At 45.2% G+C, this 26,095-nt stretch overlaps 1 protein-coding gene across 1 annotated transcript in view; it reads right to left on the minus strand.

The window, feature by feature from the left end:
- Window positions 1-2,699: 2,699 nt before the first annotated feature.
- The window catches only part of LOC108918629 (collagen alpha-1(VI) chain-like), a 32,666-nt gene continuing 9,270 nt past the window's right edge, over window positions 2,700-26,095 (minus strand). The window contains exons 20-35 of the mRNA XM_018726084.2: window positions 24,534-24,596; window positions 22,822-22,884; window positions 22,447-22,509; window positions 21,599-21,649; window positions 21,458-21,493; window positions 21,212-21,274; window positions 9,659-9,724; window positions 7,746-7,781; window positions 7,428-7,464; window positions 7,090-7,098; window positions 6,783-6,916; window positions 6,581-6,684; window positions 6,194-6,380; window positions 5,886-6,060; window positions 4,297-4,326; window positions 2,700-4,197 (exon numbers count right to left, since the gene is read on the minus strand). Of these exons, the coding sequence (XP_018581600.1) occupies window positions 3,566-4,197; window positions 4,297-4,326; window positions 5,886-6,060; window positions 6,194-6,380; window positions 6,581-6,684; window positions 6,783-6,916; window positions 7,090-7,098; window positions 7,428-7,464; window positions 7,746-7,781; window positions 9,659-9,724; window positions 21,212-21,274; window positions 21,458-21,493; window positions 21,599-21,649; window positions 22,447-22,509; window positions 22,822-22,884; window positions 24,534-24,596 (1,749 nt within the window). The 3' untranslated portion in view covers window positions 2,700-3,565. The remainder of the gene's footprint in view (window positions 4,198-4,296; window positions 4,327-5,885; window positions 6,061-6,193; window positions 6,381-6,580; window positions 6,685-6,782; window positions 6,917-7,089; window positions 7,099-7,427; window positions 7,465-7,745; window positions 7,782-9,658; window positions 9,725-21,211; window positions 21,275-21,457; window positions 21,494-21,598; window positions 21,650-22,446; window positions 22,510-22,821; window positions 22,885-24,533; window positions 24,597-26,095) is intronic.

The raw sequence follows: 26,095 nt of genomic DNA on the forward strand, positions 1-26,095 counted from the left end.
CCACCTTCTGTTTTGTCTATAATGAGAAAAATTGGCGCTCTTGCCACACCATCAAAAAAAGTTAGAGCCATCATCCTCATGCAGACAAGTCCTGTGTGTTTGACAGCTTCTGTTCATTTTATATATATAGTCACAGTTTGATGACATACATATAGTGTATATACAGTTTGAACACATGCCAGGGGAGTATATCAGTGTGTTTTTTTTAAAACAAGTACTGGCTGTATGGGGCTCACATCATCAGATGTAAAACCACCATCTGGTACAGCAGAGTGCTTCTAAATACATCAGTCTGGTTCTCTGAAACCTTCTATTTCAGATTATGACTTGGGCTGTGATTGCTTTTTGGAGCACTGCTTTGGACACACATGTATAAAAAGGCCACCTTTTTGGTACTTTGAAAATATTCTATTAATATTGCAAGGTTCAAGGCTCAATTTTTCCAGGTTTGCTGACCTTCTAGCAGATGGGCTTCTGGCCTCCAACATCTAGGCTTCTGGATATTTGGCTTCCAATGCATAAATATTCTGGAACATAAACCTTTGGTGAGCATCACTTGAGCAGAGGAGCAGAAAATACCAGTGGTGGGACTTGTGTAGGTCCTGAACCCATAACATTGTGTGTGAGTGGACATTAAATGCAGAGAAGGCTTGCAAACCAAAAATGGCAAGTCCCCAATGTGGTTCTATGCACTGGTTTGTAACCATTTTTTTGTTTGGATGTTTTATCAGTAGTGGCATTCAGAGCACATAGTAACACATGCCTGTGTCTTTGTATGTCTGCTGTTCATTTCTTGCTGACACGAAACATTCAGAAATGATGCCCCTTAACCTGGAGAGAATACAGCACTTAATGCATCTTATAAGACGCAAGGAGCTCCTTAATTTCAAGCAGCCCTGCAGCATCCCAGAAGCCTAAATCTGTGGAAAGCTCACCAGATGGTCTGTTATACACACGGGAACAGAGGATTGTGGTCATTGGAAATGAAACTTTGACTGTAGTCATGCACAGCTTGAAAAATAACCTTGCTGCCTTCAGCTGCTGTGGGTCGACCATAAAAGCAACCTCATGCCTTGAAGTGAAGGCTAAATCTGCCCATGTAGACCTTCAACTTAAGAATTACAAAATGAGGAATTCTTGCTTTTGGCTCCAATGTGGGGCAATATGTTCCCTCTGTTCCTCAGAGGATTCAAAATCCATGTCTTTCAGACCCTGATTTTCCAACAGCTATACAAATCTGCAGCACATCTCCTGCCATGATCATCTTTGTATGTCCTCTGTATCTCTCAGTTTTATGAAAAACCCCTTGTGTAGTGTGTGCCAGCAAAAACAGTGGTATCAGAGGCAAAACTTAGGCCAGGAATGGAATTGTGGACATTCTGCAAATTTTTCTCACATTTTGGCTTTTGTCTCATTACTCTCTCAGCTGACACATTATCCAGAGAGATGTACAATGGCTAACCTATTCAACAGGCTGTTCTTACTTAACAGGGTATTACAGCAATTCTCAAACTGGAGCTTTCAGACTAAAAGCCAACAACTTCCAACACTCTGCTACGCACTGCCTGAGATCTCACTTTAATTTCTTTCTGTTGTCTACAACAGATGATTTTATATTGTACTTGCTGGATATTATTAATGTTACTGAATCTGGGTTTCAGGTTGGAAGAAGTGAAAGATGTACTTGGGGAACTTGGTTTTCAGGTTCAGTATGGCTTGAGGGATAATGTGTCTGTAAGATTCACTGATAACTACCCATGAATCACTTCTGAAAACCATCCATCATCAATAATAGCTTGTCCAGTGCAGGGTTACCGTGGCCCAGTGCCTGTCCTCTGAGCATAGGACATGAGGAATGGGACACCAGTCTGTTGCATCAGAAGATGTTTCAGAGAACATCCAGCTTTAAGAGCGAAAAAAAGATATAATGTAACTTTTGGATAAAAACTGAATGCTGCTGCCTGAGTTGTATTTGACTTGCCGAAGTGTTCCCATGTTTCTCTGCGCTGGCTTCCTATAGCTGTGAGGATCAAATTTAAGACCCTGCTTATTGCTTACAAAAGCATCAATAGAACTGCTCCTAGCTATTTACAAGACTTGATCAACTGCTACACCCCAACTAAGTCGCTTCGCTCTTCTAATTCTGCCTGCTTTGTGGTCCCGAGAATGAAAGGTAAAGCACGGAGGTTCTCGGTTCTGGCTCCATTGTGGTGGAATGACCTCCCCTTTTCACTCAGAACTGCTGAAACTCTGTCCACATTTGAGAAGGGTCTGAAAACCCACCCCTTCCTGTCTCACTTTGCTCATGATCTCTTAAGCTCATATAAGGTGTAAATGTTCATGTACTGTAACTTTATGATTATATCCAGGTAAGCCTTTACACAGCCGCTACTCCTGTATTATACATAAATATTTGTGTATTTCAAAAAAAAAAAATTGTCAGAAAGTGATCAGGAATTGTCGATATTCTGACTTTTATGCAGCTACTCATGTGATTAACATTGGTGCATATAGTGGAAAGAAACAAACTTAAGAATCACACATCTGCATCTATGTCTCTCTTTCTTCTAATGCAATGCATAAATTGTATCCTCTGAGATGTACGTCGCTTTGGAGGAAAGCATCTGCTAAATAAATAAATGTAAAAATATGTGAATTAAGTGAAATAAAGAAATGACTGACGAGCGAAGACACAGAGCAGGTGGAGTTTGGCTAAGTGGCCTTTATTGAAGTGAGGAACTCTCTGTATCAGCGGTTCCACAGGCGAGACAATTAGACAAACAAAGAGGAGAGTAACATAAAAAATTCTAGTGGTAAAATTGGTTTCAGAGAGACAATTTAAAACTAATTTCTTTGCATTTTTTCACAAAAAAAGAAGCCTGAGTGTACCACTAAAGCACCATTCATATATTCCAAAAATAGATAACTGTGTTAAACAGAACAAAACATGATTAACATGATTGCTTTTATTTGTTATCGTTAAAACAGGGAAGTAATATGCAACCAAACAAAACCACTGATCATCTGACAGCATTTGTGATTGTGTCATTACTATTTTTTGCATCCAGAGATTTCTCAGAGCTAGGAAATCAGAAGAAGTGGTTGGAGGCACCATTTATTAAGTATTAGTCAGCAAAGAAACTGAAATTGTGTTTACTTCAGAGCCTGGTTGTCATCCTTCTATAATGTGTGTAAACAGGAGAGCTGAACCTTGCAGGGCATGTTACATCCCACTAGAGTAAATGGCTAAATTATAGCCAGATTATTACTTTCTTATCATTTTGCTCCACATTGCAGTATTGGTTTATTCTCTGGTACCTCTAAAAATAGCTAATTTTTACAGAAGCCCCACCCCTTTCACAGAAAAAAACATGTTTCTAGAAAAATCATCTTATCTACCCCATGATGACATCAGCTGTTGTAACTGACTGAAATGTACTCTGTTACTTCACAGGAACATGCAAATATAACAGATGTTCTCTGTAATATAAGTCAAGAAATGCATCCAAAAAACAGGCATTTTTCCCATCCCGTTATATCTCATCATCTCCTGCAGACGTGCCCCTCACCGCAATTCTACAGGCCCCAGGAACCTGATTTCTTTAGACAAGGAGATCTTCCTGGATACAGTCTGGTAAAAGACACCTTTAAGCAGGGAGGCGTAGTCGGGGGCTCGGAAGAGGTGGCGGTGGGCGTACTCGACGTTGTACTGGCGACCAGCGCTCACCAAAAGCCGTAGGACCTCCTCGTTCACCACGCTGCCCACAGCTAGCACGTATAATTCGATGTCTGCATTATTCAGCTCCTGGACGTTGTTCTCCACTCTGGTCATCGTCAGCCCCTGGGAGCGCCCATCCGAGAACAACAGCACTTTCTTACTTCTTCTGCCGAGTCGTCTGAGGCGATCGGTGGCGAAGCGGAGGGCAGCCATCATGTCTGTGCCACCGTTCCTGTACTGCATGCGGTTGATGCCGGAGTCCACATTCGCGTATTTGTCGGTGAAGCTCACCTCCATTGTGGCATTGGTGCTGTACTGGGACACGGATACCTGCACCGTGATCCCGGACTCCTTCTCTGCCTTTAGGAAGCGCTCTGCCAGACGCTTCACAAACGTTTTGCTTGTTTCAAAGTTCTTGGCACCTACGCTGGCAGAGCTGTCCACCATGAGGAGGATGTCGGTGTTAGTGTTAAAGAAAACTGTGGACGGGAGGAAAGGCAGATGTTTAAAAAATGGCACAGAACAATGACAGAAGATAAGTGACCATGCACATAAATCAAGGATTTCTAAAAACTTACTTGGACACTCATAAGTAGGGCAGTTCTCGCCTATAAGAAGAAATCACAGAAAATCAGTGTTAAAATCAAAAAGGAAGTGGAAGCATTTGACCTTTTGTTTTAGCAAAATGAAACAAAAAAATCTTTCATAAACTATTCATGCACATGTCAAGGTTTTTCTGGCCCTTATTTCTTATGTTTGGCATGTCATGTTTTGTTCACTATTTACATACATATGTATGATAACAATATTTGTCTCTGCATTCTAATAATACTATATATATATATATATATATATATATATATATATATATATATATATATATATATATATATATATATATATATATAATATAGAAGGGGTGCGGTGGCGCAGTGGGTTGGACCACAGTCCTGCTCTCTGGTGGGTCTGGGGTTCGAGTCCCGCTTGGGGTGCCTTGCGACGGACTGGCGTCCCGTCCTGGGTGTGTCCCCTTCCCCCTCCGGCCTTACGCCCTGTGTTACCGGGTAGGCTCCGGTTCCCCGTGACCCCATATGGGACAAGCGGTTCTGAAAATGTGTGTGTGTGTGTGTGTGTGTGTGTGTGTGTGTGTGTGTGTGTGTGTGTGTGTGTGTGTGTGTGTGTGTATATAATATATTTTTCATTTCAGAACCGCTTGTCCCATACAGGGTCGCAGGGAACCGGAGCCTACCCCGTAACACAGGGCGTAAGGCCGGAGGGGGAGGGGACACACCCAGGATGGGACGCAAGTCCGTCGCAAGGCACCCCAAGCGGGACTCGAACCCCAGCCTCACTGGAGAGCAGGACTGTGGTCCAACCCACTGCGCCACCGCACCCCCGTATATATAATATATATATGTATAAATTCTGTGAAAAAATACATTTACTAATATTTACTTTATTGCAATACAGAAACATTTATCTAATCCCTTTATCTAAGAGGGCAGCTGGTAACGTATTGGTTAAAGGTTCTGTCTTTGGATCTCAAGGATGCTACTTTGGCTTACAAATTGTTACTTTCTAGAATGCCCAGGAGGGGTGGGCAACCACTGGCCCGTGGACCCCCAGAGGTTTTTTTCTCCCTCAGCCTTCAGTTGGGAGTTTTTGTTCCTTTCCCCGGTGGCCAGTAGGTATACTTGTAGCTCTATAATAAGTTCTTCATTATGGTAGCCATTAGTTGACTGTCTTCTTTGTTTGTATCAATTTTTATTGCTGTATGCCTGTGTTAAAGCACGCTGTGTCACTGGGTGAGAAGAGCACTCTATAAAAATAAATAATTAAATTAAATTACTTCAAACCTCACCTCCAGCGGTAATACCCTTGAGCAAGGTACTTACACTGAATTGCTCCACTATAATTGCCCACTGTATGAATAGGTGAATAGTTGTACTAATCTTAATATTGTAAGTCGCTTTGCAGAAAATTGTCAGATAAATAAGTTTCATCAAGGTAAATATAATGTGTGAAATTCAAAAATGTAGTTGCTCTTTTAAGTCTTTGATGTGAAATCCCATTATTTGCTCTCAGCTGTGACTTTGAAAGAAAGTGTGTGTTAAATGAGTAAATATGAAGGTGTAAAAGTGTTCATACTGACAACATGAAGACCTACTTGCACAGATCTTAGCAGTCAGATTCTGCAGGAAATCTTCCTCGAGCAACTCATCAAAGTTGTTAAGAGTAGAGGAGAATCCTCCGAGGTTGTTGTTGTTCTGACAAACCATCTGGTCCATCTGCTCCGGATTTGGGCTCCTCCCGGCATAATCCACAACTCCTAGTGCACCCACCTGCCAGGTCCACACACACACACACACACACACACACACACACACACAGAGACACACACGCACACACTTTGCATGGCTGATCTTATGTGACGAGCAAAATTTGTTGGTCATATTACCGTAACGGCTCCTGTACCGTGACCCCGTGTCCACAGAGTATGTCGAGCGGGACTTTGTCCCTGATGATGTCCGAGCGGCCATCTGTCAACACCAGCACCACCTTCCGCTGGGTCCTCATTTTCTGGATCATGTTATTCAGGGCAAAATCCAAAGCCTGACCCGTATAGGTGGCTTCAGCCAACCAGCGCAGATCCATCACAGCTCTGGACACATACACACACACACACACACACACACACACACACACACAAACACAAATGTAGAAGAGGTTTGTTACATGCTTTGCTTGTTTTTTTGCTATTTTCGTCTCCATTCTAAAGCTTTAAATCTTTGTTCCGACTTCTACTTGGTGTTGAGGCCCTTGTTTGTTTTGTATCCTTAGTTTTGCTGTGAAGTCACATACTGCTTCAGTTTCCTCAGGGACTTGGTTGTCTCCAGTGTCACCATCTCCTGGGCCTTGTTCCCGCTGTACTGCACCACGCCCACCGAAGATTCGCTGCCATCGAACTGGGAGACAATGAGGGGGGCACCGTCACAACCCAGGCAGAGAAGGAGGACTCCCAGGTGACATGATATGACATGGTGTAGCCTTAGAGGTGACTCACATTGATTTTCTGGTCTTTCATCAGCCGGTCAATGACGGCGACAATAAAGCGCTTGGCCTGCATGAAGTTGTGGGCGCCAATGCTCTCAGAGCTGTCCACAACGAAGGTCAGGTTCAGCGGGCCACACTTGCACTCTGAAAAACACCACCACATCCAGGTGACAGAGCGGTCAGGTGATAGTGACCACCATTCACCATAACCACGAGGACAAATTCATTGCTGAGTTCATTCATTCTCATATTAGTCATTGCTGATAAGAAGCAAAGCATACATGACTTTAATATAATTTACAGAAAAATTTACTTACCACAACAAGCTGTAAAAAAAAAGAATGCATTAAATTTACTTTACTTTGGCTCTCAATCTGTGTTTACTGCACCGAGACAAATAAACATACAATTTACACACAGTAAGTACGTAGAGTACTGTATTTATAATAACTGACTGTTCATTTATATGTGTATACAACCTGGGTCCACCAGTTATCAGTGATATGTTAAATATGCATATTAATTCCATATTTCTGAAATTATGATTATTTCAGTGAATTTAAATTACTAAACGCACCCAGAATCTATCTATATCGGCCAATAGGAACTAAGGAAAACTAAAGAGATTAAAAGTCTATCAGTAGCACATACTTACAGCACATCCTCATGATGATATCCAATATCTCACATTCCTGTAAACCATGAGAAATAAAAATGTCTTTAGAACAAGCTGTTGTTTACATAGAGCTACTGTGTAAAATTGCTATGTACATTTTTCCTTCTCAGCTATTAAGTACTATTATTGTCAGTAATAAAGCCTGTAATATAACAAAGTTTTTAATTTTATAAGTTTTTAATATGGAAATTCAATTACATATCACCATTCAACTGGCACAATGAAATTATGATCGCAAGTTCTGCAATTGCAGGACTCTCCTGCTGAACAGTTCTGTGTACTTTTCTGCATACTTACATCAACACCAGGGTACCCCGGTGGCCCAGGAGGACCCTAGAGAATGAGAGATACACATATCACACCTGAGCAATGGAAAGCAAAACCTTTTGATGCATTAATAATAATGTAATAAACAAAAGCACTCATTAAATTATCTTTGCTGCCAGGTTTACCAGTGGTAAACTAAGCATGGCCACAAAGCTGTGCCAAGCAAAAAAACAACAAAGCCTTTAGTGTGGTCCACATTTTCACATGTTGTGAACTGAAATATGAACACTGATTGCTGTCTTGTTACATGAGTCGCTATCAGCTTGAACGCATCAGAACTTTTACGGAATCCACAGTTGAGTCAGCAGTATCCTAGTTCTATTGATGACACCAAAGCTGTCTGTACTCTGATGCAGCAACAACTCCACACCATGACACTCCTCCCACTGTAACAGGGCACTGATTGGTTTCTGCCAATCTGTTTTTTCTTTTACTTTGACAAGAAGATTTAACTTTGAACTTGAATGACTAGATGTTCTTTCCATAGCCTTGTGGATCATTCGTGCTCCTTGTTAAATTGCTAGTAGCTTCTTCATAGAGAGCAGTTGTTTTTCTTAACTAACCTTCCTGTGAATAATCCATTATGGTTAAGGCTTTACCGCAGACCTTAGTTGTGGCGAGAGAAGTTTTAAAATCCTTAGCTGTTGCTTTGAGAACTCCTGGATGATTTTACAATTTGTTCTTGGCAAAATCTTGGCAGGCCAACCACTTTGGGGTAGTCACTGTGGTGGTGAATATTTTCCATTTGTAGACAAACATGAATGGAAAAACTGGATAAATGAGTAGATAAATGGATTGATGGACAGAGTCCCAGAAGTTTAGAAATGTGTTTTTTAACCTTCTCCAGACCAAGGACCATCAAATGCTCTTAGAAGTGAAGATCAATTTATAAACATTTTTTGACCTTTACAATACTGCCTAATCTACAGCAGGTCTACTTTCCAAAACTGTTCAATGCTGCAGATCTCTTTTCCAGGATGATTAGCCAATTATTTAATCATCAGATCCTAGATATGTATTATGTATTACAGTAGAATTACTCCATGTAGGGCCTCATGGTAATTAAAAGAAGACTGTATATTAATAAACAAGGATAGAATAATAAGAAATTGAACTGAACCAGTTGCTTGGTTTCTATTCTCCTACACATGATACACACATGCTATATAAGAGAATGACTGAAAAAACTTAGACATTTGCACATTTGCATTTGGTGAAACATTCTAGTTCTGGAAGCTATCCAGGGATTTCCAGCAAACCTCTAAATTGTAGCTGGGCTCCAGACATCTTGTTACAATCACATAACTCAGCTGCAGTATTTACAGAGTAGGAGGACACAAGAACGTGTAAGCTGACTCCTCCAGAAAGGCACACCCTTTCTTTGAGGGAGTCACCAAACCCACTAATGAAATCACTGAAAAAAAACACATGGGTTGAATTTCTTCATTATTGCAGAAGCTTAATTCTCAACCAAAAATGTATCACATTCATACACATTCACACTAGCTAACTGCTATATAATTTAAATATTAATGACTAACTAGTACCGAATTCTAATTTTGCTGGTTTCACCTACATTAATTCTTATTGAATTCATTGAGTTAGCCATTTATACACACACACACATTTTCAGAACCGCTTGCCCCATACAGGGTCGCGGGGAACCGGAGCCTACCCGGTAACACAGGGCGTAAGGCCGGAAGGGGAGGGGACACACCCAGGACGGGTAGCCATTTATAATGTTGAACAAATGTTTTTTGTAGGGTACTTCTACTTGGCGCTATAAAAGCAGCTACTACCCCATTTTTATAGGGGTTGTAGCTGCTTTTATAGTGGTAATTGTAAAAAAAAAACCATTAAGGGGAATGTACAAAGATACTCACAGGCCTTCCCTCCCGTCCGCTGTATCCCTTTGCTCCTTTTGGCCCAGGATTTCCAGGAAGGTTGTTCTAAAGGGACAAAGATGACAACTACAGATATAACACTTTAATTTTCATTATCGTTTCTTTGCTTCACTGACACTGAAAGTTTATTCAAATTTTTTAACTCACCCATTTATACACTCAAGGGTACGACAGCAGGGCACCAAATGGCATTGGAAGTGGCATCTTTCCTATCATACTGATAAATCACTATGCTACCTATTGCCTCATGAGTTTATTACATTGGGCTGCAAACTGTACTTTAGAATCACGCGTCTGCATCTAACTCACTCATTTTGCCTACCTCCTCGGCTAAGAGTCTGGGGGTGACGATTAACTCTAGTCTGTCTTTCACTCAGCACATCGAAGCCAAAACCTGGTCTTGCAGATACATCCTGCATAATATTCGTAGGATCCGTCCCTACCTCACAACTGACTCTGCTCAACTACTTGTCCAGGCCTTGGTAACATCCATTCTGGACTTCTGCAACTCTCTTCTCTGTAGCCTTCCTGCTACTGCCATCAAACCACTGCAGTTGATACAGAATGCTGCTGCACGAGTTGTGTTTGATTTGCCAAAGCGTTCCTCTACTCATTTCTCTGCACTGGCTTCCTATAACTGCCCAGATCAAATTCAAGAACCTGGTTATTGTCTAGAAATGCATCAATAGAACTGTACCCAGCTATTTACAAGACTTGAGCAACCGCTACACCCCAGCCAGACCCCTTTTCTCATCTACTTCTGCTTGCTTGGTGGTCCCGCACACGAAAAGTAAAGCATGGAGGCCTTCCTGTTACTGCCATCAAACCTCTGCAGCTAATACAGAATGCTGCTGCATGAGTTGCGTTTGATTTGCTAGAGCGTTCCCATGTATCTCCTCTACTTGTTTCTCTGCATTGGCTTCCAATAGCTGCCCGGATCAAATTCAAGACCCTGGTTATGGCATACAACAGGTATCAATGGAACTGCTCCCAGATATCTACAAGACTTGATCATCGACTATTACCCAACCAGACCCCTTTGTTTGTCTACTTCTGCTTGCTTGGTGGGCCCACACAGGAAAGGTAAAGTATGGAGGTTCTCGGTTCTGGCTCCGTTGTGGTGGAATGACCTCCTCCTCTCACTCAGAACTGCTGAAACTCTGTCTACGTTCAAGAAGGGTCTGAAAACTCACCTTTTCCAGACTCACTTCGCCCAAGATCTGTGCAGCTCATGTATGGTGTAAATGTTCATGCACTGTAACTTTATGATCATCCCCAGATAAGCCTTTACATATGTAATGTAATGCACAAATTGTGAGGGGGTGCGGTGGTGCAGTGGGTTGGACCACAGTCCTGCTCTCCGGTGGGTCTGGGGTTCGAGTCCCACTTGGGGTGCTTTGCGACGGACTAGCGTCCCGTCCTGGGTGTGTCCCCCTCCGGCCTTACGCCCTGTGTTCCCGGGTAGGCTCCGGTTCCTCGTGACCCCGTATGGGACGAGCGGTTCTGAAAATGTGTGTGTGTGTGTGTGTGTGTGTGTGTGTGTGTGTGTGTGTGTGCAAATTGTATTTTTGCTGAGATGTACGTCGCTTTGGAGAAAAGCATCTGCTAAATGAATACACATAAATGTAGATGTCTTATGTGCTGTATAACAATGATGTGCATGGAAAGACCTTGCAGACAACCAGCATAAGCCAACTAGCATAAGACCTCTTCAACGTTTGGTGATAAACAGTAAGAAACTGGCTTTAGTCACAAGGGTGGCTACTACTTTTCAGGTATTTACACATATTTTGGCAGACACTGTCATGCGTAAATGCCAACAAATTGTTTTGGGGCAAATAAAATTAAAACTCTTATTCTTCACACAGCTGCGTAACAGCGAAACAGACGGAGCGGTTCTAGGGTCTTGTCAAACTATGTGTGAGTCCTTACAGGCTGATTCCGAGCTCAAACAGCAGTCCCTGCTGTGTTCCCCCACTGAAACACACGGAGAAAAGCCGCTTCTCATATCGCTAAAAAAACAGCAAGTACAGCATCCTTCCAGAATGTTTACGAGAGACCCAGTCATGAAGAAATGGTGATGAGACATTACTGGTGGTACTCTGTGCTGCAGAGTTTCCATCGAAGACTTTGTTGATAATAAATCAAAGGGTCTTTCAAAGCTGTACAGCCATAGAGCAGTATAGTGAACAGTAGTATTTCATCACCACAGCTGGGATCTGTCATTAGGCCTGTTTACCATGATAAACTTGCCTTCTAATCTCTTGCCTCTCCAAAACATCCAGTGAGCGAGAGCCCGTGCACTGCAGTGATGTGGAGAAGGGCAATATCTGCTTTTCTCCTCAACTTTTACTCATCTTCTTGGGACAACGGACGTCTCGGCTTTCATATGACTGTATCGCAGGAGTGTTTTTGCAGATATCAACAAAGGCCAAGTGTTAATGTGCCATTACACTGTTGAAGGTCATGGGAATCAGAAAATTCATTCTAGAAAGCGTCAACGTTCTTCCACATTCAGCTGCTTCGGTGAAAGTGATGTTTGTAAGGAATGCCTTTACAGACCAAATAGTGAACCACAGCACTGCTGAAAGACCTCACAGGTTCTCAGAGATCTCTCAAATGGCCAGCCAAGAAGACCACTTCAAAGTCAGAGTACTATAAACTTCCAGAAAAATACTCGCAACCAAAGGAAAATGAAGAGGATGACAACAAAACAATCTTTTCAAAGAATGCTGTCAATCTCTTTCCTGATTCTGAATTCACAAAATCAGTCAAGTTATACTTGAGAATCCTCCACTGGCATGGCAGAAAGGTTTTTCCTCAGCAACTTCACGAGTGTTTTCAACTGTATCAAAGCTCTGTGAAGCAACCTGCCAAGCCTGCCTTGTCAACATTCAGTAATGTTTAGATGGGGTTTGTACACCATATTCTCTCATCTTCTATGTATGAGAATATTCTTATGTTCTACTGTTCACACATCACTGTTTGCACTGAAGTCTAAAGGTATATAGTCTGTCAGTGTTCTGTTTGTCTCTCCAAGATATAAATATCAACTCAGAGACATGAATTAAAAAAACATTTTATAAGAGAATAATTTTCCACCAGAATTTGCAAACCACACGCATACACAGGGACAGACTGAAACCGCATGTCCCAAGCAGGGTCATGGCAAACCGGAGCCTAACCCGGCAACACAGGGCGCAAAGCTGGAGGGGAAGGGGACACACCCAGGATGGGATGCCAGTCTGTCGCAGGGCACCCCAAGCAAGACTCAGACCCCAGACCCGCCAGAGAGCAGGCCAAACCCGCTGCATCACTGTGCCCCCCCATTTGCAAACCAGTGAATCATCTAATTTTCAAATAAAGGATTTTTATGCCTTAATAAAATAAAACACAATATTCTTTAAGCCATATAATTTGCCTGCTACTCACCCCAATATTTTCTCTGCATGTACTCCCTACACAAGTATAAAGATCACATTACTGAGCCAGGAGACTTTAATAGAACAATTCCCAGAACAATGTTGCAACTCAAGACCAAAGCTTATAAATGCGTTCTTGTTATTGCTAAAGCTATTTATTGCATTTATCTTGAACTTTTTTGCAGCAGTACATGTCAGGCTTTCTGAAGGATTGATTATCATGGCACCTGTGACAAACAGTCCTCTGGTTTGCATACATTAGAATATTAATTTCCATGAGCTCACATTATAACATCCAATGAGCTTTTTGTCACTCATATATGATATGTCATGCTTATTAATATTTACAAGTGTACTTAATGGTATTTCTTGCTATGCATACCTGGTCCGTACTCCTGAAATGTAAAGCATTTCAGTTCTTTTTGTACATCATGTATATAACAAAGTTTGGCTATCTGGTAAACTGGCTGAAAATCACCTTAAATTTAATGTACCGATGACTCTTTCAGTGGCAATACCAACCAAAAGTAAGTGCATGAGTTCTGCGCAACTGACGTAAAATCACCAACCAAAAGCTGATGTCATGTCCCCCGCAGCCGGCACATCGGCGACACCTGCCGCTTCCTGATAGGAGCGGCAATAAAGAGGGAAGCCAAGGAAGCCCAGATGCGGGACCTTGTTTTGCCTCCTTGTTTCCCAGCGAGCCATGTTTCAGAGAACCTATTCCGACATCGACCCTTTGCCTGTTTATTCCCGACCACGTTCTTTGCCTAGCCCTTTGTACTACGTTTGCTGATCGCCTGACCCACGCCTGCCCCTCGACTTTGCTTTTGGATTCTGATTCGGCTTCATTGAACATCGGTACGAGAACTCCGCACTTGAGTCCGTCCTCGCTACGCGCAACCATGACAGAAGGTTCCACCTGCTACCAGGACTCAGCGGAGTATGCGCAACTGCATACAGCGCTCACCAAGCAAGGCGACTTTTTGGGAGGGCAATACCAGTCGTTGCAGCGCATGCAAGAAAAGATCGACGGGTTGATCCAGGTTCTCCTGACAGGAGGCATTCTCAAACCCGACTTCCAGGGTGCACCCGCGACTCCTGCGGAGCCTGCCCCACCCGCACCACCCGAGGCATCTGGGATGGTCGCAAGGATCGCGACCCCAGAGAGGTATGACGGTTCACCCGATCAATGTCAGGACTTTCTGATGCAGTGCGAGTTGGTCTTTGAGTGTTCTCCGCGCATGTATAAGACGGACGCTGTTAAGATCGCTTTCGTCTTGTCCTTGGTGACCGGTCCAGCCCAGGCGTGGGCAGCCGCTGGCTGGCACACTCGCCCAAGAACTACCTATGACATTTTCCGCGAGAAGCTCGAAGCAGTTTTTGACCACCCGCACGCGGGGCGCGCAGCGGGTAATTGTCTCATGCGTCTCACCCAGGGAAGTAGAAGCGTGGCTGAGTATGCTCTTGAGTTCAGACCCCTCGCGGCCAAGAGTGGCTGGAACTCCCCTGCCCTCCTCACCTGCTTCTTCGACGGGCTGAACCCCCGGATCCAGGACGAGCTCACGTACAGGGGTGAGGAGGGGGACTTCGACCAGTTTGTGGAGACAGCCATCGCCATTGACAACCTTGGCAGGAGTCGACAACCCCGGGGTGCTGGCCCAGCGGAGGACCGGCTCAGGAGAGAAGAAAGGAGACGGCGCCTGGTGGAGAGACTGTGTCTCTATTGCGGCTCCCAGGAGCATCTCCGTGCCGCATGCCCAGTGCGACCACCTCAAGGGACCTCCACAGACATGAAGGCGAGTCCAGGGGAGCACCGGGGACAGTTGCGGCTGCCAGTGAGTATTTCCTGGGGGGCAAGCCGGGTGCAGACAAGCGCCCTCATAGATTCCGGAGCCACGGGCTGTTTTATGGATGTGGGCTTTGCCAATGCACACCATGTCCCTCGTAAAACATGTGACGTCACCCTGAGCGTGAAAGCCTTGGATGGTCAACCCTTGGGAACCTCTCCTGCTCGAAACAAGCGCGTGTCACCACGAGAGACTTTACCTTCTTTCTGCTCCGAGCTCCAGACACCCCAATCATTTTAGGTTACCCCTGCTTGGCACGTCATGACCCGGTCTTCAGATGGAGTACCAACGAGCTGGTCTCTTAGGGAAGGTCCTGCCACTCGTCTCGTCTTCCATGTCAGGCCACGTCGGTAAAAGGGGTAGAGGGCCTTCCTCCTCCGGACATACCCCTGGACTACAAGGACCTACGAGAGGTCTTCAGTAAGGTCCGCGCCGCCGAACTACCTCCTCACAGGTCCTGGGACTATGCTATAGACCTCTTACCAGGTACCACACCACCTCGGGGTCGGGTGTATCCCCTGTCGTTGCCAGAACAACGAGCCATGCAGGAGTACATCAGGGAGGCCCTCGAGGCTGCGATGATCCGGCCATCGATGTCACTGGCGGCGGCAGGGTTCTTCTTTATCAGTAAGAAGGATGGGGGACTAAGGCCGTGCGTTGATTACCGGGGGTTGAACGCCATCACGATCAAATACCCACACCCACTACCATTGATCACCTCGGCCCTGGAAGGTATTCATGGGTCGACCTGGTTTACCAAATTAGATCTCCGCAGTGCGTATAACCTTGTTCGGCTCCGTGAGGGGGATGAATGGAAGACGGCCTTCTCCACTACACTAGGTTACTATGAGTACAGGGTCATGCCTTTTGGCCTAGCTAACGCCCCCTCGGTATTCCAAGCCTTTCTGAACCACGTGTTGGGCGATTTCCTTAACCACTGCGTCATCATCTACCTTGACGATATACTGATCTACTCCAGGACCCGAGAGCAGCATATCCAGCAGGTCCGGGCGGTCCTCAGGCGGTTTCTACAACATCGACTGTATGTCAAGGCAGAGAAATGCGAGTTCCACCAACGCCAGGTCTCCTTCCTGGGCTACGTCCTGAGCCAGGAGGGAGTCTCCATAGACCCCAGGAAGGTGAATGCAGTGACCTCCTGGCCTCGACCCACCACGGTAAGGGCGCTCAAGCGCTTCCTTGGGTTTGTGAATTTCTATCGGCGTTTCATACTAAATTTTAGCACAGTAGCCGCACCCCTTACCGCACTAACGGCTAGCAAAGACCGAAGACTTCCTTGAGGGGCGGAGGCGGAGAGGGCTTTCCAGGATTTAAAGAGACGGTTCACCTCCGCCCCAGTGCTGAAACAGACGGACCCTTCCTTGCCGTTTGTGGTGGAGGTAGACGCCTCCTCGGTAGGGGTGGGTGCAGTCCTGTCCCAGAGGCAAGGAGACCCTCCGAAGTTGTACCCCTGTGCCTTCTTCTCCGGGAAGATGACCCCTGCCGAACGCAATTATGACATCGGGAACCGGGAACTCCTTGCTATCAAGCTCGCGCTTGAGGAGTGGCGTCACCGGCTGGAGGGTGCTGTCCACCCCTGTGTGGTACTCATGGACCACCGAAACCTTGAATACCTGGAGACCGCAAAGAGGTTGAACTCCCGCCAGGCCCGATGGGCCCTGTTTTTCACCCGTTTTCACTTCACTGTTTCCTATCGACCAGGTACCAAGAATAGGAAAGCCGATGCTTTGTCGCGGATCCATGACCCAGAACCGATGCCCTCCAACCCAGAGGAGATCCTACCTCAGGGATGTGTGGTGGGGCCGGTCCAATGGCAACTCATCCGAGACATGCAAGAAGCCCAGGACAGCGAGCCAGAACCATCCGGGAAACCAGCAGGCCGTGTTTATGTGCCCATTTCAGCACTGCTGTGCGGAAGGAAATGGGCACATAAACATGAGGCTCCGGAGGTGGGGCATCCCGGGATTCGACGTACCTTCTCCCTGGTACAAGGACGGTTCTGGTGGCCCTCACTGTCCGATGATGTCAGGGACTTCGTCCAGGCCTGCAACACCTGCGCCCAAACCAGGACCGTACCCGGAAAGGCAGCTGGTCTCCTACAACCCTTGCCTACGCCGACCCGACCCTGGACCCATGTAGCGCTGGACTTCCTGGTGGACCTACCGGTCTCAGAGGGTAAGACCGTGATCCTCTCTGTCACAGACCGGTTCTCCAAGGCCTGTAGACTGGTGCCCCTCCCGAAGCTGCCTACAGCTCTAGAGACATCAGAGATCTTGTTCGAACAAGTATTTAAACTATATGGCCTCCCTGAAGACATTGTTTCAGATTGAGGGCCCCAGTTCACCTCTCGGGTATGGAAGGCCTTTTGGGGCCGGCTTGGAGTAACAGTCAGCCTGACATCTGGATACCACCCGCAGGCCAACGGCCAAGCAGAACGTTTACAGCAGGATGTAGCAAGGTTTCTCTGAGCCTATTGTTCCCAAAGACCGCACCATTGGGCTCGATACCTGGCGTGGGCAGAGTATGCCCACAACTCTGCGCCTCATACATCCACAGGTATGTCGCCCTTCCAGTGTGTGTTAGGCTACCAACCTGTCCTGTTCCCTAGAGAGACCACTCCGTGTCCTGTTCCGGCTGTGGAGACGTGGCACAACGAGAGCGCCCGCGTCTGGAGGACGGTCCGGTCCCACAAACGTCAGGCGGACCGGCACCGGCGTACCCTGTCGTTCCTGCCAGGGCAAAGAGTTTGGCTATCCACCCGAGACCTTAACCTGAAGGTCCCCTCAAAGAAACTCGGGGCCCGCTACATTGGCCCCTTCAAGATAGTGCGTCGTGTCACGCCGGTTACTTACCGCCTTCTGTTGCCTCCTGACCTCCGAGTACACCCTACATTCCATGTCTCTCTCCTGAAGCCAGTAGGGGTGTCCTTACATCAGCCACCAGTAAACACCACACCACCGCCGGCACTACCCCTCGCGGGGGACGATAGCTATCTAGTTCGGGCCCTGCTGAACTCTCGCCGACGGAGAGGTCGGTTGCAATATCTGGTGGACTGGGAGGGGTACGGCCCGGAGGAGCGTTCCTGGGTAGCCGCCTTGGACATCCTGGACCCCGACCTGATTGCCGCCTTCCACAGGGACCATCTGGAGTGTCCGGCACTGCGCCCCCGGGGGCGCCCTCCTTCTCGGCCCAGGGCGTCCGGGGCCGCCCGTGGAGGAGGGGATACTGTCATGTCCCCCGCAGCCGGCACATCGGCGACACCTGCCGCTTCCTGATAGGAGCGGCAATAAAGAGGGAAGCCAAGGAAGCCCAGACGCGGGACCTTGTTTTGCCTCGTTTCCCAGCGAGCCGTGTTTCAGAGAACCTATTCCGACATCGACCCTTTGCCTGTTTATTCCCGACCACGTTCTTTGCCTAGCCCTTTGTACTACGTTTGTTGATCGCCTGACCCACGCCTGCCCCTCGACTTTGCTTTTGGATTCTGATTCGGCTTCATTGAACATCGGTACGAGAACTCTGCACTTGAGTCCGTCCTCGTTACGCGCAACCATGACAGCTGAGTCCAATCATTCTCATTATCAGATTCACACCACACGGTTCTTGAGTGCAGCGCGTGCATAAAAATGAAATCTCATGTAAAATGTCTGTTTAATTTCAGGAGGCCAGCGTTAATAGATAACTGCAACTGCTCCATTTCCAAGCTACATTTCGACCTTCTGATGCACTTCTCCTGTAACACAGCATTTTATAGCATGTTGCCAACATCATTGTTTAAACTCACTGTGAGCAACTATACTGAATGTTGGAATAAAAGAGGCTTATGGACAAGAACTCCTTCACATTAGGAAACTGCAACAGTGGACCACTCACCCAGCCCTGCACTCGTTAGGGAGGTTTCAGGACACAGCGAAAATCGCATGGACCAGCAACAGGGTTGGCAGTTTGTCACAATCAACATGCTTCAACTGTGCCAACCCACACCCGACTGTCTGTGGCACAAAAAATTACAGATCCTCATCAAAATGGCTCCAAACCGTGATGAGAAAATATCAAAATGTGCTTTCTAGGTTAGAAAAGGAGATTATGATGGCCAATTTAAAACAAAAAAGCACAGGCTTGGGGTGAATATTTTACTCTGACCTTTATACTGCCTTTGGTGCTGTATGGTTAGGCACTAGCAAAAGAACTTCCTTTCAGGACTGCAGACAAAAGGCCCCCGTTAATTTCGGTCACCTAACCACAAAGTCAGACATACATGGAACAAATAATTACATTTAGCTAGCCCCTTTCTCCAAAGTAACTTTGGAATGTTAATCTACTGACGATTATCAGATAGTGAGGCTGGGAAAATTCTCATCCAATACTCGCATGATCAGTACTGGCGCCCCCCAGGGATGTGTGCTCTCCCCACTGCTCTCCTCCCTGTACAACAACGACTGCACCGCAAAAGACCCCTCTGTCAAACTCCTGAAGTTTGCAGATGACACCACACTCATTGGCCTCATCCAGGATGGTGACGAGTCTGCTTACAGACAGGAGGTTAAAGAGGTGGCTGTCTGGTGCAGTCATAACAACCTGGAGCTGAACACGCTCAAAACAGTGGAGATGATCGTAGACTTCAGGAGAAACACCTCAGCATTATCCCCACTCACCATCATGAACAGCACTGTGGCAACAGTGGAGTCATTCAGGTTCCTGGGCACCACCATCTCACAGGACCTGAAGTGGGAGCTCCACATAGACTCCATTGTGAAGAAGGCCCAGCAGAGGTTGTACTTCCTTCGCCAGCTGAGGAAGTTCAACCTGCCACAGGAGCTACTGATGCAATTCTACTCTGCAGTCATCGAGTCTGTCCTCTGCACTTCTATAACTGTCTGGTTCGGCTCAGCTACGAAATCAGACATCAGAAGATTACAGCAGATAGTTCGGACTGCTGGAAGAATCATCGGCACATTCCGCCCCCCAGCTCTCCAAAAACTGTACTCGTCCAGAGTCGGTAAAAGGGCTAGCAAAATCATTCTAGACCCCTCACATCCAGGCCACTTCCTCTTCGAACCCTTGCCATCTGGCCGGCGCTACAGAGCACTGAGCACCAGGAGAGCCAGGCATAAGAAAAGTTTCTTTCTTCAGGCCATCTGCCTCACAAACACCTAAATCCCCCCCCCCCAGAGAGTAAACCAGTGCAATACATAATGCTATTTATATTTGTAACTTTTTATCACATCATATCTCTTACTCACACTCCCTTGCATTTGTAACTAGTGACTATTTTTGTATATAATATTGGGTACTGTATATTTTTATATATTTTTCATCCCTTATTCACATACTCTATCTTCCCATCTGTCTTGTCACTGTCATTCTGTCTGTGCTGTGGAAGTTCCTGTCACCAAGACAAATTCCTTGTAGGTGTGAACATACCTGGCAATAAAGCTCGTTCTGATTCTGATTATTCACCCATTTGTACAGCCAGGTAATTTTGCTGGAGCAATTTTGGAGTAAGGGCTGCACTCAAGGGAACTATAATCAGAGGTGGGATATGCACCTGCAACCATTGGATCTTAAGGCTGCAGCTTTAATGCTACCAGCTGTCCCTTTCTGAAGGAACTGAACCACAAAAGAAATTTGACATTTAGAAACTTCCACCATCGCAATGAAAAAGTAATCTGTAAATAGTTTGCATTGCAGAATACCGTCCACAGTCAGTAGTATTTCTTAGGAAAGAAATACCTGTATTATATTCTATATCATATTCTGTATGAGCACAGGTACAACCTGTTTTGAGCACACTTGCTTATAACTGGACTGCTGGGTCCCCATCATATGAAATTTCAGATTTACAGACTGGAAATAAGCACAAGAACATGAAGTATGAAAAATGGGCAACTATGCAAGCACAGTTCCTTGACTCCTCTTCCCCAGGACCCTAATTTCCTTATCCCCATGGCAACAAAGTACACACAGCTGTACAAGTTCAAAACATATCACTGCAACGGAACCCCTTTGTGCGACATTACATTAGAAGTGTATAAACTAATTTTTTCCTCCTTATCTTTGCAGTGTTTGCATTCTATGCAGTGGTGTGATTTTTTTCAGAGGTGGTGGACCTTCACAAAAGCTATCTTGAATAATACTTAATGTACAAAAACTCATGTTTGAGATACAGCAACAGGAAAATACTCCTCATAATGAGTCACTCCTGAGAATGACTCACCCCCCCCCCCCCCCGCAAAATGACTCACATCTGGCCCGGGATCCCCTGGTTCTCCATCGTCTCCTTTGGGTCCAGGAGAACCAATGGAACCCTGAGGAAAAGTGAGAAACTCTGAAACCCATTCAGTCTTTTAGTTTTTTAATAGCACAGCTCTCATCTTGAGAAACATGGATCTTTTTCTAATCTTCTAATATTACAACCACTCATCTAATGGAAGCTTAATCTGCAGAGATAGTTACTGCAAGACTTTGATAGCAAGGAATTCTGTACGTACTGGTTCTCCATTATCCCCTCTTGGACCAGGATAACCCTATGGCAACAATAAAATTATGTCAGCATCTCAGTTTTCATCAGACTAAGACACATAATAAGGATATGCATGTTCTTTGCACACGTTCAGATGCTTTCAGGTGACCTGGAAGCCAGGGCATCCTTCAGTCCCATTTCCTGGAGCACCATCATCTCCCTGTGGAAAAAAGAGGACCAGTCTTCATGTGAACACCATGTTTCACTGACTGGAACTTGTTCCTACTTTAAATGGGTTGAAGTCTACAGCTGAGATTAACTTGCTTTTCTTGGAATGATATCTGGGAAGAGGGGAAGAGGATAGGCCCAGTCTGGCACCCATCCCAAAACATCTTATCATATGTCTGGACAAGAATGAACCTCTAGTCTGTCATTAGAATCCAAAGACTCCAAGATGCTGAAAAACGTAAATTATCCCTAACTGTCAAAACAACCAAAAGATGACAGAACTATAGTGGATTCCCAAAAAAAGCACCAGTCAGTTTGATGGGCCATCTGTCTCAGGTTAGAATAAGCTATGGAACAAAAGGGTCAGGCAAACACACATTAATCTGAAATTAATTTTGAAAATGTTTAAATAAGTATTATTTCAGCTCCGGGGGTGCGGTGGCGCAGTGGGTTGGACCGGGTCCTGCTCTCCATTGGGTCTGGGGTTTGAGTCCCGCTTGGGGTGCCTTGCGACGGACTGACGTCCCGTCCTGGGTGTGTCCCCTCCCCCTCCGGCCTTACGCCCTGTGTTGCCAGGTAGGCTCCGGTTCCCCGCAACCCCGTATGGGACAAGCGGTTCAGAAAATGTGTGTGTGTGTGTGTGTGTGTGTGTGTGTGTGTGTGTGTATGTGTATTTCAGCTCCTTAGTAGATTGACCAAAAAGCTGGTATTGGTACACACCAAACTCCAACTCTAAAATTCAGTCTCCCTGCCTCTTCCTTCCCATGCCTGTCAAGAGGACTGACTTACCCTTCTGCCAGGTTCTCCTCTATCTCCTGGTGACCCTTTGAGGCCCCTTAGCCCTTTAGGCCCCTGAGAAATGAATTGAACAAAAGACGCTGAGCTGTGGATAATTAAAGTGATTAGCATGCAATGATTAGCATGCAAACACTGCCCCCAGGAGCTTGTTTTCTTTAAAAATATCCTTAACACACATTTTCATCCACAGTATTTCACATTGTACAGTTATAGACTATTCTTTTTCTCTGCATAGCTGGATATTTACTACAGTTGGACCCATTCTGGTGTTTCAGCTTGGAACCCTTTGGATATAATCTCAGTGAGCTCTTCCAAACATATAAAATCAAGCTTCACTGCTTGATTTTAGCCTGTGTGAAAACTAACCTCAGGTCCTTGTGCACCTTCATCACCCCGGTATCCCATTCCACCAGGCCGCCCTGGTTCACCCTGAAACAAAAGATTTATAGATATATATAAACAGATTTTCATTATTGTATATATGAAAGGTGGGGGTGCGGTGGCGCAGTGGGTTGGACCGCAGTCCTGCTCTTCGGTGGGTCTGGGGTTCAAGTCCCGCTTGGGGTGCCTTGCGGCAGACTGGCGTCCTGTCCTGGGTGTGTCCCCTTCCCCCTCCGGCCTTACGCCCTGTGTTGCCGGGTAGGCTCCGGTTCCCCGTGACCCCGTAAGGGACGAGCGGTTCTGAAAATGTGTGTGTGTGTGTGTATATATGAAAGGTGTCAGAAAGAAAGACATGTTAAATATTTTGACTGAAAAAACTATTATTTTGAACGGATTTTAACAGTGAAGGTTCACACAGCTGCAGTCCCAGATGAGAGCCTGACTCTATGTTTAACTCAAGGTCATCAAGGAAAGAAAGCTTTCATTGGTCTTCTGAATAATGTTGTGACCAAATGGCGAGCCTCTGCGGTTGACTGCTATGAACAGTAGAACACTGTTCTTTGTGCCATACAGTTTGAAGTGAGATCTTTTCTTTCCCACTGGCAAATCTGAAACATGGAAATTAACTAAGCACAGAAGAACCGCTGGCTGAAGACAGGATTTCTCAAGAACTTCTTGTGAATTTCAGCATGCTTTTCCACCGACTTGCATGTGTTTTGGAGCAAAGCGTTGCTACCTCCTACTCAAACTGGAAACAAATTTGCCTGCCAATACATTTTTTTAATGTTCAGAAAGACCTCTGACTCAGTGTCCCAGAGTATTTTTCTTGAGAAAAAGTTCACTGAACTACAAAAAAATACATTTGAACATTTGATCTTGAAATCAAACTGGCTTATTTTGTACAAGTGGTATTTGCATAAATTAGTCCCCAGGGGGTATGTAGGGAGGTGGGAAGCAAAGCAGGAACACATCTGGGGGAAGGCAGGTCCTTGAAGCAGGGACAACAAACAGATGTTCAGTCACACAACATGGTGTAGTCTGCTGCAGTCTGGCTATGATCGGGTAGTCTCAGGGCCTGTTGGGGAGGTTTTACAACTGAGCAGCCTCCCAGTCAGCTTGGCTGAGACGACCGCCAGTGCTTCCTAGTGAAGACTAATCTTTTGTTTCTTCATGGCTTGCAGCCTTCCTTCGAAGCTCCTACTTCGACACACGGGTTTGCATAACCATAGTCCTTCACGGTAATCTTAAACTGAATTCAAATGGCAGAATTTGTCTTCTGTTAAACTACATTGCTTCTGCTGTTTGATAAGATTGCTCTTATGATACTGCACTTTTATTAATGAACTATGCATCCTCAGTCACTAACTACAGAATGTCAACATATTAATGGAAGCATGGTGGCACAGTGAGTAGTGCTGATATCTCACAGCACCTGGGTGGTGTGAGAGGATGTGGGTTTGATCCTTGCTCAGTCTGTTGGGAGTTTGCATGTTCTCCCTGTGTCTGGGCAGGTTTCCACCCACAGTCCAAAGATACTGTATGCTGTTCAGGTTCACCCATAGTGTGTGAGTGACAGAGAGTGTGTTCCACTGATGTATGGATGAATGATCTTGGAAGTTGCTTTGGAGAAAAGCATCTGTTAAATGAATGTAAATGTAACGGGGTACAGGAAGGTGCTCTTTCCTAGGTTTTCTTACCGGATCACCGTTGGGCCCTGTAGAGCCCTCCCGCCCTGGCTCACCACGGGGCCCTGGTTCACCCTGTTGAAAACAAAAGGAGTGTGGAATTAAAGCTGGATTAACCCCTCCCTGAAGGCTAATTCAAATTTTCTAAATTAAAATAATTTAATAGCTCACATGTATCTTTCTGCCTAAAACTAGTTGACTCTAAGTCAGTTGGTCAAAACATCCTCTTCTAGATAAAGAAATAATTATACTGATAACATTTTTTCCCATTTTCATCAACCTCTTGCCCTATGCAAGGCTGTAGTAATGCAGAGCCAAGCCTAGAAGTATGGGGTGCAAAGCATGATACAGCTTGGGTTGGAAACTACTCCATTGCAGAGCACAATGATAATAATGTTAACTTGATTATACGTTGTTCCCTAACTTATTAATTTAATTGGGACCCAGAGTGGGTTAGTTATCCCAAAGTTTGTAAGACGAATGTAACGCGGAGCGGTTAAGGGCTGCTCATAAATTCCATATACAGCTACTTAATGTGGACTGGCAAGAATGATAGTATTGGACTGACTGTACTTTGAGAATCATATGTCTGCATCTCTGTCTTTATTTGTTGGTAACATACATTTAGTTTGAGTTGCATGTTGCTTTGGAGAAAACCATCTGCTAAATAAATGAATGTTCACATAAATGTCTGCAACCCGAGCAACTCCATGATGTAGGAGGCAACAGCAGGCTTAATTGGATGGAAGCAGATCAGTAGATGCATTCACTCCTTCCCAGTAAGGGAACAGACAGCCCTTTCCTCTACTGAGCTGGGATGCCTCGTGCATGTGTCTGAGTATTCAGAGTCTGCTGGCAAAAGTATTCATTACATGGTATACATAAGAAAGCCTAAAAAAGAACCAGACCATGGTATTGGTTCTCAAGTGTAATTATTAGAAATAAAGGCATAATTATAAGAAATTTAAAAAACAATGCGAGTTGTATGTTATTTACCCTGAAGCACAAACAACAAGGGCTTATAAACTTGGGAGGTGTTGCAAAAAGATGGAGAATAGCAGAGAACTGGGACTTTCCTAACGGGCTCAAAACTGGTAGATGTAAAAGGAACATCCACAGCTTGGTTACTGTCTGTTTGGTTCTTTTCTACTTTCTGTACTCTTTTGAAAAAAAACTGATGACAATGCATACTATTTGTGATCACTTTCTGTTGATGCACTGTCTGTTGATGCAAGTATCACTTCTTGTGATTTGATTTGGTTTTCTAGCTCTCTTTTAATAAAAAAACAAACACTAAATACTTCTCAAAAAAGTTTGTACCCATAAAAAAAATTCATTACTCAAAAGTTTGGGTAAAATAAGTTGGGAACCAACTGTAATCAATATGAAGGCTACTGCCTTCGAACTCAAAGGTTGCAAGTTTGAACCTCACCCCTGGCTGTAGTACTATTTAGTAAGGTACTTACCCTAAATTGCTGCAGTAAAATTACCCAGGTGTATAAATGGGTAAAAGTTGTAAGTTGTGTAACATTGTGTAAGTCCCCTTGGAGAAAAGTGTCAGGTAAACAAATGAA

Source organism: Scleropages formosus, chromosome 14 (assembly GCF_900964775.1).
Source record: "Scleropages formosus chromosome 14, fSclFor1.1, whole genome shotgun sequence".
NCBI lineage: Eukaryota > Metazoa > Chordata > Actinopteri > Osteoglossiformes > Osteoglossidae > Scleropages > Scleropages formosus.